The sequence below is a fragment of the Vulpes vulpes genome, chromosome 4 (assembly GCF_048418805.1).
Source record: "Vulpes vulpes isolate BD-2025 chromosome 4, VulVul3, whole genome shotgun sequence".
In the NCBI taxonomy this organism is placed as follows: Eukaryota; Metazoa; Chordata; class Mammalia; order Carnivora; family Canidae; genus Vulpes; species Vulpes vulpes.
In genome coordinates this window covers 13,484,789-13,496,934 of record NC_132783.1, presented here as the reverse complement: position 1 = coordinate 13,496,934, position 12,146 = coordinate 13,484,789, and the positions used below count along the sequence as shown (strand labels likewise).

The 12,146-nt window shown below is 36.7% G+C and overlaps 1 protein-coding gene across 4 annotated transcripts in view; it reads left to right on the top strand.

Moving 5' to 3' along the window:
• The window catches only part of INTU (inturned planar cell polarity protein), an 83,487-nt gene that overhangs the window by 27,860 nt on the left and 43,481 nt on the right, over window positions 1-12,146 (top strand). For all 4 annotated transcript variants that reach the window (XR_012000929.1, XM_072755289.1, XM_026014283.2 and 1 more), the window contains exon 3: window positions 1,459-1,544. Coding sequence is in view for 3 of the 4 variants with exons in the window: in XM_072755289.1 (XP_072611390.1) it covers window positions 1,459-1,544 (86 nt within the window). In the remaining variant the exon portion in view is untranslated. The remainder of the gene's footprint in view (window positions 1-1,458; window positions 1,545-12,146) is intronic.

Here is a 12,146-nt window from a genome sequence, read left to right as displayed (position 1 = left end):
TGAGGAATTGATTTAATTAAGCACTGTGATAAACTGATTTCACCTCTTTCTATTTTATTTAACTTTTGAATGTATCTTGATAAAATTTTCCATCAGTAATTTGCAGAGCATTTCTTATCTAATAGTTCAAACCAATTCACGCAGTTCATTTCCTTTCAGCCTTTGGCAGGGCATACTAATGACTTTTGTGTGCTTGTTAAGAAAGAACTTTGCTGCCCACTGCAGTGATACGATGTCCAGGAAGCCTGCCACTTCTGAGTCACAGAGATGCTGAGAAAAACTTGAGGAAAACAAATATCTGAGAGAATGAGAAGTGGATATAATATTTCTGTTACAGAAAGAGAAAATTTTCTACTAAACACTTAAAAATATGTATACTACACTCACTCTAATTAATTTTCATATCTGTTATGACAATACATGTATGTCTCCTGCTTTTAGAGCTTTGTTAGACATGTTTTCAGATGATTACTCCCCACAACACTAGCTCTATTGTTCAAGGCTGTTCACTACACAAACATTCTTGAAATAATAATCCAGAACAAGAACTTTCAGTGCCTTGCCTTACAAGATGTACAAAACATGAGGGACTGATGGAGAATTGTCTACTAACACTATTATCTGTATACATGTCTATTATCTGTCTTCCCCAGAGTATGAAGCTCTGTGACAGTAGAGATTTTTGTCTATTCAGTTCTCCATCTGTAGTGCCTAGAACAGTGCATGGTATACAGTAGGTGCTCAATAAATATCTGTTAGGTAAATATTAATTATTTGGTCCATTTCCTAATGATATATTTAGGAATGATAGAAAATAACCTTGGTGTATATATATTTCTATTAATAAAAAACTCACTGATATATTGATATTACCTCTGTGTTATAAAAGTAAATTTCCATTTTAACACTGATCTTTATTTTATGAAAGTTTGATAAACATACACATTTACAGAAAAGCCGTGGAAAAGAAGCTTTTACCAAAACATGCTGTGAATTTTGTTATGGTTGGGGCCTTTGAAACAAAGAGCTGTGTATAGACACAGATCAATAATAACAGTGAATGCTGCAGCATGTTGAGTTATGATGTACCACATGGATTTAATTACAGTTTCAGCCAAAATTTTTTACTGTGTAAGTACTTGGTTTATGCTACAAATTTTGTATTTGTCCTTTGAGTTGACATAATCCTCCCAATTGTATCCAAAATGAGAATATTCATCTCTTTAAGTATCCATAGGTTGTCTTTAGTGATGGCATAACATTGGGCTGCATTATAATATAAGAAAAGAGTGGAATGGGAGCTTAGCTCTGCTGCTATCAGCTATATAATAATACATAATGAATTCCATAGTACTTTGAAGAGGTTGGAATAGATGCTTTTTAAAAAAATGTTCTAAGTTTAAGTTAGTTTTTAATGTTTGGATATTCATACAACAACCTTTGTTATTCTGTTTTCAGGTGATGTCCTTGTTGCTGTGAACGATGTTGATGTGACCTCTGAGAACATAGAGAGAGTTCTGTCTTGCATTCCTGGACCTATGCAGGTATGAACGGTTTTTGTATTTTATGATGGATTACAGAAAATAAGGACAACTTGTACTGTTTTCTTTTTTAAGATTCTGAAAATTATCATGTATAAGGTGAGTTACACTTACATGCTTGACTATGTAAAAAATTTTAGCTCTTGTTAACATTTTTAGCTTTTGGAGATTATTCTAAATAGATAAAGAAATATCTACAAATAAAACTCCTATGTAAAGCAGGAATAATGACAATAATAAGAAAATATATCATGACCAACCTGCTATTATAACTACTATACATGTTGAAAATCCAGTTCTTAGAGGAGTCATTTTAAACAGTCATGGAATTTTCTTTTCTCTGATTTATTAAAATCACTATTCCTGTGAAGTTTTTTTAACATGGCTTTGTTTATTTTAAAAACTAGTTATACTATTTTCTTGATTTTTTTCCCTGACATCTAGTTTAGCCTTATTCCTGAGCTTTTATTGAGCTAGTGAATTATTTTTCATTCCTTGTAGGTAAAAAGAAATATCTCTTTTATAATAGTTATTTTGATAGTCTAAGCATTGACATTTCGTATCATAGATGATGACATTTTTAGGTCATTAGATGTATTTTGAAAATGCTGTACTTTCTTTTTATGAATGCTCTGCTCCTGTTAGTATCAGGAATTAGTTTTCTGTCTTTTGAGGGATAGGGAGGATGATATGCTTTAGATAGGTTAGATATTCCATCAGACTGTGAGAGGATGAAGCACTTTCTGGATTGATCAGGAAAAAGAACAGAATCCCGGATAAATCAAAATCTTCCTGCATCTGATTTGAGATTCTGAAATGATAGGACCCATGATGAAATTATTTTTTTTCTAAGAAATAACATTTCCCTTATGTTCTCTTCTTTCTTTTTTTTTCTCTTCTTTCTCTTAAAACACACATGCGTGCGTGCATGCACACACACACACACACACACACACGCCCCAAAGACACACATGGATGCTCTATCCAAGTAGCTGCCTTTGGAAGTGCAAAATGAAGGTGCTAGAATAACCATGGTATAGCCAGTGACCTGCAGTGCCTAGGAATGGATAGAGATATGCCAGTAGAGATGGGGTGGTGTTTGAAATATTAACAATCAGGCAGATAGCAGCCATCGTGCTGAAATAGAGTACACTGTTGTCCCAGATGTGGAGTGGTCCCAGGGTGAGCCAGGGTACTAGCGCACCTGATGAGGCTCAGACAGCAGCTACTTAGCAATCACTAAGGAAGAATTACAGTATTGTAACAACTAACTCAGCTTCCCCTCAGTAAACTGGCTGCACATGAGCCCCGGGTCAGGGCCTTTGCTTTCTCACCTCCATCAGTTGCAGGTGCCTGCCACTGTTGCCGGAGTTCAACCGTGTCTCTTCTGTTTTCCCAAATTATGTTTACAGTGAAGTCACATTTTACTGATGTTTAACTAACATGCACAAGTTCAGCTAAGCACACTCAGAAGTTAAAAAAAAAAAAAAAAGGAAGAAATAATGATTTAAATATTTTGGTAGAATTCCACCCACTATTTGCATGTCCTCGTTAAGTATGAAATAGGAGTCGTGTATCTGCTGTTTGCCCAGTTTGCCTTTTATGGCATGAGCATCTCGCTGCATTAAGTGTGGTTCTGTATTTACACACACACACACACACACACACACACAGCTCTTACGTGCCAATATGTACACCCTGTGCCTAAATGAAAAAAACAGCAGTTTGTTTTGAAAATGGAAGAAAAACAGTTTTGAATTGCTTGAATTTATCATATTCAGAGAATATGTTATACTCCAGCACTCTGGCACGTTCTTGCCTTCCTGATATAAGTTCACAGTGATTTTGACAGTATATAATTGGAGAATATAATCCCATCATAAGATGTGTATTATTAAAATCTTTTTATTATTTTAGAAAATAAACTTTTTTCTTATTATAAAGGTAATACATGCTTATTGTAAAAATTGGAAAATGTGAAGAAGTAAGAGACAAAATCTTTTAAAATCCCACCATCTAAAAAAAAAAAAAAAAAAAAAATCCCACCATCTGGGCATCCTGGGTGGCTCAGCAGTTTAGCACCACCTTCAGCCCAGGGCATGATCCTAGAGACCCAGGATCGACTCCCACATCGAGCTCCCTGCATGGAGCCTGCTTCTCCCTCTGCCTGTGTCTCTGCCTCTCTCTCTCTCTCTATATATATATATCTCATGAATAAATAAATAAAATCTTTAACAAAAAAATCCCACCATCTGAGAATATTCATGATTAATATTTTGGAATATTTTATTCTAGTTTAACCCCTTGAGTATAAACATATATGCATATTTTTTACTAGCAGAATTGGTATTATAGCTGTGTCATACTCAAAAGTAAGTACCAGCATTTAGCATAATGTTTCCTTAATAATGATTTAGAACATAGTTAAAATTCCTTTAGCCAGAGATAATGTTAATTAGTAAACTATGTTTTTCTTAAATCGTTAGTGTTGGAAGGGAGGTAAAGTATAAGCCTGTCCCTACTACCCATGTAAACTAGGAGGTTCAGGGAAGGTGGGAGTAGAATTGGAAAGGGAACTAGTGTTTGTACATACCAAGCAGTACATGGGTGTTTTGCTAGTATCATTTCTCTTAGTAATCTCATTTATTCTTCATAACAGTCTGTAAGGTACCAATAATTGTATTTCTGTTTTATATGTGAAGAAAAAGAATCTAAGAGAGATGTAATGATTTCTCCAAGGTTGCAGAATTAATGACTCAGGGAGCTGAAACTGACTCCAGTGCATGATCTTTCCTATTTTTCACACAACCTGGGTGGGTCCCCGTCCCTGCTGGGCCAGAAGTGAGGGCCAGACTAATTGAGGTCCCAGAAAAAGTTGCTTTACCTGCTTTCTGTCTTTGGCGTCTGAAACAGTTATTCAAGCAGTCAGAGAAGAGGAATGCTTATTTATAAAGACTACTGTATGAGACTTTTTAACATTTAAATTTGGAAATATCTAATGGCAATTTTCAAACTTCTACTCGGTGTATAAAAATGGTCTGAAAGCTTCTTGTCATCTGACAGAGCATGTCCTCGGGAGCTACATCTGCATGCGGTAATGTGGTAGAATGAGGTCAGAGCTCCATTTAAACCTGGCTCTGAGCAAGTTGCTAGACTGTTCTGGATTTCAGTTTTCTCAGCTATAATCAGAGGAGATTTGAACAAATGTATCTGAGCCCAGTTCCAACTCTGCAGTTCTGTGCTTGATTTTTAAATGAGCCTGTTATAAATAAATTCAGAATACCAGAATGAAATCCAGAGGTGAAGCTTACTTACTAGGTGAGGTACAAAAAGCCCAAATAATTTCTTTTAAAGTCAAGTTTTGGGACGCCTGGGTGGCTGAGCGGTTGAACGTCTGCCTTTGGCTCAAGGCATAATCCTGGGGTCCGGGATCGAGTCCCACACTGGGCTCCTTATAGGGTACCTGCTTCTCCCTCTGCCTGTGTCTCTGTCTCTCTCTCTGTGTGTCTCTCATGAATAAAGAAATTAAATCTTAAAAAAAAAATAAAGCCAAGTTTTAACATTCTGCAAAAATAGTTGTCTTAGATTCTCCAAAAATATTATCTGTCCTGAAAGAAAAAAAAGGCTAGAGAATTGTTCTAGACTAGGGGAGACTGAAGTAACATCCTTCTAAATACAGTAGCTAGCTAATCCTTAATTGATCCTGGATTGCAGTGGGGAACAGCAATATTGGGACAATATGGGAAATTTGGGCACAGACTTTGAGAACAGTATTACATTTAATATTTGAATTCCTAAGTGTGATAATTGTATTTGTTTGGTAGGAGAAGGCCCCTATCCTTAGGAGATATGTGCTCAGGTATTCAGCAATGAAGCATTAAATTGTCTGCAGATAATTCTGAAGTGATTCAGCCAAATTTTTTTTTGAATACAGAAAGTGGGGGTGAGGAAGGAAGGAGAGGGGAATAAGAGAAAAGGAGAAACGCAAATGTGACAAAATGTTAACAATTGGTGAAACTGGGTGAGAAATAAAGCGTGGGCAATTATTATGTTCTTACAACTTTTCTGTAGGTTTGAAATTTTTTAAATAAGAAGTTGTGAGTTTGAGAAAAAGGTTTTATATCTAAAGTGACAAGAACAAAGATGCAAGTGCCCTTCTAATTACTAACTTTGTGACCTTTATTGCTGCAGCTCTATGCACTCATTTATTTAACAAGCACATAATTATAAATATTATAGTGTATGCCACCCATTCCCGGCTTGATCAGGGAGCCTGGGTTCAAATTTTGCAGTTGACCAGGATTGATTGTATTAAGCACTGGGCCATAGCTTGTTTTCCTGGAGCTTTGGAGGAAGACAACTCCTTTTATAGGCGATCAGCCTGTAGAACATTAGTCTTAGACTCTTACCTCTCAAGTACTTTTTAGGTCCAGGAGAAGGGGAGAAATCTTTTTTTTTTTTTTTTTAAGATTTTATTTATTTATTCATGAGAGACACAAAGAGAGAGGCAGAGACATAAGCAGAGGGAGAAGCTCTCCCTGCAGGGAGCCTGTTGCGGGACTGGATCCCAGGACCCTGGGATCACACCCTGAGCCAAAAGATGCTCAAGTGCTGAGCTACCCAGGCATCCCAGGAAAAGTCTTTTTAAAGGAGATGATGGTTGGGTGGAATGTTTTAATTTTTATTATTGCCTTGTTCCACAAAAGTGATATATATGCTGTGGAAATACTAGGAAATAGACTGGAAAAAATAGAAATAAATAAATTTGTAAATCTCTATTCTCAGAACCCAGAAGTACCATCTGTGTTGATATTTTAAAGTGGAGGACTGGCTTGATCAGATTTGCCTTTTAGGAATATTTCACTCTGAATGGGACTAGAGGTTGGGAAACCAGGTGACCACCTTCACAGCAGTCCAGAAGAGAGGTGATAAAGGCCTAAGCAGAGCATTGTTGTGGATATGAGGAAGGAGTAGATTAGATTTAAAATAATATGAGACAAAAAGGACAATACTTCCTACAAGATAAAGAAAAGTCCAAGATCCCTTCCAGGTTTCATCTTGAATAACACAGTGAGATTGCCCAAAAGAGAAGAGGATCAAGGAGAGATCATTTGTTGAGTCTGACTCAATTTCTTCAGAATTTTGATTGAGAAATATTCAAAGCATCTGCCAGACAGAAGGAGAAAGAATCAGACAGGCAAATAGCAGTATAGATACTGTAAGAGAGACCCCATGAGAACCATGGGGCAGAGTTGAGACTGGTCTACTCTTGGAGCTGCTTCAGATTCTAACAACCTTTCTGGTTCCCATCTGTGAAGAGGATGGCATGGTAGGAAAGAATTTGCTTGTTTGTTTGACAGAGGCTGAAGAGACATTGCTTGTTAAATGGAAGGGTTGAAGATAGAAGTAGAGAGGGGATAATTAAAGAAACAAGATTTTGGAAGTGATGAGTTATGGAGGGCATGTCTTTTGATCCAGGGAAGGGCACATCATTTCCTGAACTGGAAGGAAAGGAAGAAAGGATGGGCAAATTGCACACACACAAAAAAATTTTGAGGGAGACAAGCAATGAGGAATGATGAAACATGTCACAGGTTAATGTCCTCGGAGGAACAACAGAAACCCCCACCCCCCCTTTTTTTTTAAAGATTTTATTTATTAAAAAAAAAAAAGATTTTATTTATTTATTCATGAGAGACAGAGAGAGAGGCAGAGACATAGGCAGAGGGAGAAGCAGGCTCCTTGCAGGGAGCCTGATACAGGACTCGATCCCAGATCTCGGGATCATGCCCTAAGCCAAAGGCAGACACTCAACTGCATCCTAGAAAATCCTCTATAAGAAGTTTCATGTAAACTATTTTATATTAGATTATTTATTTGGGTTTTTTTAAGATTTTATTTATTTATTTAGAGAGAGAGAGCATGAGCTGGGGGAGGGGCAAAGGAAGGAGGAGACAGAGAACACCAAGCTGACTCCATGCTAAGTGTGGAGCCTGACTTGGGGCTCAGTCTCATGACCCTGAGATCATGACCTGAGCCAAAATCAATTTGGACACTCCACCAACTGAGCCACCCTGGCACTCCACTCTAGATGTTTCTTAATAAAATTTTCTGTAAAATATATTCCTTAATATTTATGTATATCAACCCCTTTTTAAAAATAGCGCATAACTCTTGATTTAGTTATTTGTCTCATCCATTATTATTTTATCAAAGCAACCAGATATCCTGACATTTAAAGCTACTTAACATGTAAACTTTTCAAAATGTCTTGCTGAAGTGTAATTATCTTTGCATTATGGAGCTGACTTTACTTAAATCTGAAGAATGGTGGCTAAAATAGTTCTTAAAAGAATTTTAATGGATGGGTCTGTGGTGAGTGTATTTGTTTGAGTTTTTAACATGGTGAGGAGAAAGCGTCCTTATACCACAAAAAAGAAGTGCAGTTGTTTGCCAAGTATAACATTAGTTCATTTTCAAGTATGTCATTTTTCACTAAGCATAACAAACTAGTCTTAAATTTTAGGTTGTCACTGCTGCCCAAAGTAAAATTAGTGAATTTTTATTTTGAGTTTACCACCTCATTTCCCTTTGTCATTTTTGGTGAGTCACAGCTGATCTTTTGACCTCTCTACCCACAAGAATCTCAGCTGGAAGATGCTTTCCCTGTTGTGAGGCACATTTCTTTCTCTGAAGACCACCTTTTGCCTTGTTTACCACTGGTATGCAAAGCTCTCACAGATACTCCAACAGACCCAACCTGCCTCTGTGACACCTAACTTCCTTAGGATGCAACTCATCTTATGCTCGCTTTGTCAGATTTCTCCCCATCCTCTCCACTCATACATACCTCCTCACCAAAGACTAATGCTGAGGACATCTAACCTGTCATAAGCTCTGGGTTCAGGATTTCCTAAAATTCTTAGATTTCTCACATTTTCAAGGAACACCACCAAAGGCTCCCGTGTATTTTATTTGGACACCCTTAAATCCTCATTCTCCGGTAAAAAGGCCCTCAACCACCAAGCCATTCACTTCATGAGATCCTTTTTTTTTTTTTTTTTAAATATTTTACTTATTTATTCATAGAGACAGAGAGAGAGAGGCAGAGACACAAGCAGAGGGAGAAGCAGGCACCATACAGAGAGCCCGACGTGGGGCTCGATCCAGGGTCTCCAGGATCACGCCCTGGGCTGCAGGCGGCGCTAAACCGCTGCGCCACCGGGGCTGCCCACTTCATGAGATCCTTGTTCAAGGATTTTATGTTTGTGGTTATGTTTTATATTTCTATTTATGTATACACATTTTGAGCATTACTTACTAGAATAGATACAACTCTGAGAATGTAGTCTTTAGGCTAATGCTTACTTGTTCTTGTTTAGGTCAAAACTCACACCAAAATATTCTTTTTCATCTTTGTAAGATCATTTCTAAAACAGTGTCTCTTCAGCTGTCTCTGACCTTAACTATATATAAAGTTTCCTCAGATAACGCTTAATTGTTCCCATATAGGATCTCTAATTTTTGTATATTATTGTTTAGTTTGCTTATTATTTTCCTCCCAAATTTCTACTCAGCCTTTTTTGATACACTGTAGTATTGAGGGCCCATTTTTCAATAGGTTTATAGCAAACATAAAAAATTTAGTAAAGGCTGATCTTTTCCATTTGGAATATTACATGTTTTGTAAAGGCCTCAGGAAAATTTTATGAAGAATTTCTCCCCTCCTATTTTCTATACAGATTGCTGCTGATCTTGACCGAGTTTATCTTTACTCTGAATATATACATATGATGAATTTAGGCCTCGTGTCTCTTTTCTACTTGTTAATAAAATAAATCTGAGACTTATTTTAGAAAAGATGTTTATTTAGCTTAATTCACTTTAGGTAGACAGATAATTTAGTGCCCTTCAGATGCCACAGACAGCTATAGAGAAGCAAAATTGAATATAATCATAAATAGTCACTCCTTGTCAACAAAAAACAGTATTTAGATTTTTGTCTTTTATTCATCAGGACAAATTTGTTTTATAGTATATTACTAACAGTTGAATGGGCTGGTAGGATTATGATAAATTTTTAAAAATAATATGCTTAATATCTTTTATAAAAATATAAATATATAAAGCTCATTTTTAAAAAGAGTGGCTGTATTAGTATTTATCATATTTAAAGTCAATCAGAGAAGGACAAACATATGGTCTCATTCATTTGGGGAATATAAAAAATAGTGAAAGGAAATAAAGGGGACAGGAGAGAAAATGAGTGGGAAATATCAGGGAGGGAGACAGAACATGAGAGACTCCTAACTCTGGGAAATGAGCAAGGGGTGGTGGAAGGGGAGGTGGGCGGGGGGTGGAGGGGGGGAGAGATAACTGGGTGACGGGCACTGAGGGGGACACTTGATGGGATGAGCACTGGGTGTTATGCTATATGTTGGCAAATTGAACTCCAATAAAACAAACAAATATAAATAAATAAATACATACATACATACATAAATACATAAATAAATAAATACAGTTGGCCTTAAAAGAAACAAACAATCCAATCATGAAATGGGCAAAAGACATGAACAGAAATTTCACCAAAGAAGACATACACATGGCCAACAAGCACATGAGAAAATGCTCCGCATCCCTTGCCATCAGGGAAATACAAATCAAAACCACAATGAGATACCACCTCACACCAGTGAGAATGGTGAAAAATTAACACAACAGGAAACAACAAATGTTGGATAGGATGTGGAGAAAGGGGGACCCTCTTGCACTCTTGGTGGGAATGTGAGCTGGTGCAGCCACTCTGGAAAACTGTCTGGAGGTTCCTCAAAGAGTTAAAAATAGATCTACCCTACGACCCAGCAATTGCACTGCTGGGGATTTACCCCAAAGATACAGATACAGTGAAACAGCAGGACACCTGCACCCCAATGTTTATAGCAGTAATGTCCACAATAGCCAAACTGTGGAAGGAGCCTCGGTGTCCATCGAAAGATGAGTGGATAAACAAGATATGGTCTATGTATACAATGGAATATTACTCAGCCATTAGAAATGACAAATACCCACCGTTTACTTCGACGTGGATGGAACTGGAGGGTATTATGCTGAGTCAAGTAAGTCAATCAGAGAAGGACAAATATTATATGGTCTCATTCATTTGGAGAATGTAAAAAATAGTGAAAGGGAATAAAGGGGGAAAGGAGAGAAAATGAGTGGAAAATATCAGTGAGGGTGATGGAACATGAAAGACTGCTAACTCTGGGAAACAAGGGATAATGGAAAGGGAGACTGGTGGGGAGGATGGAGTGACAGGCACTGAGAGGAGCACTTGACGGGATGAGCACTGGGTGTTATATGTCGGCAAATTGAACTTAAAAAATAAATAACTAAATAAAGTTGGCCTTAAAAATGGCATCTCTTGTAATAAATGATTAAAAATTAGAGATTATTACTATCTTGATAATCATTTTTTTAAAGATTTATTTATTTATTAGAGAGATTGAGAGATAGACAGTGAGCAGGGGTAAGGGCAGAGGGACAGGAAGACAAGCAGACTCCCCTCTATGCCCCATGTGGGCCTTGATCCCAAGACCCTGAGATCATGACCTAAGCTGAAATCAAGAATCAGACGCTAAGCCACCTAGGTGCCCCTATCTTGATAACTTTTAAAGATTTTTGTCTAAAATGGAATTTAATGTGTATAGTTTATCTGCTTTTAAATACTGGCTAGACATTTCCCATTCCCAGCTTTATTGAGGTATGATTGACAAATAAAAATTATATATATTAAGGTTGTACATGATTTTTTTAAAATACCGTGTGATGATGTAACATAAATATATTGAGTAGATTTTTTTCTTGATCAAACATGAATTTATCTTTTGACTTAAAATTTAATCTAATTTTAAAAGAGTCATTATACTTTAATGTTTAAATTTGAAACTTATGGATTATTACAGTTAGAATATCCTGTTTTACTCTTCTGTATTTTGACAAGATTTTAAACATCAGGACTACTTTGTGGTTATATAACTTATGATAGTGTTCTTACTACATGAAATTAGCTGTATCTAGTGAAAACTTCTTTTAGTCAAGACACACATCGATGCTTCTTTAAAATGAACAAGTTATTTTTGGCCAACTGGCATCTAGACACAATTTCCTTTTTCAAGGAAAAGTAATTGAGAAATGGAAGCTACCTTTCAACAACTAGAACATGGCCACATTCTAGATTCTTACCAATCTTCTCTGATGACACCAGGCTGTGAAAATAAAACTATCTTGGTAAAACTGATAGGTAATTTTCTCAGGCTCATCGTCCCAGATCCAGTATGTTGGTAGGTTTTTTTCCTCCTCGGTCTTTATTTTAAAGGACTACAAGGAATGCCTAAGAGAAAAATATTTGGATATCACCTCACTTGGAAAAAAAGCTAATCTGGTTGTATGCAGTTCCTCTTAATCCTGAATCTCTTCCTTTACCCTTCCCAGATGAGCTATCAGCATTCATAATACAGTGTTCCTCCTTTTGAAATTATATGATCTTATGAATTTTTGTTTTTCCATGGCATTTCTTTGTTGTCAGTAACTTAGAATACGTGA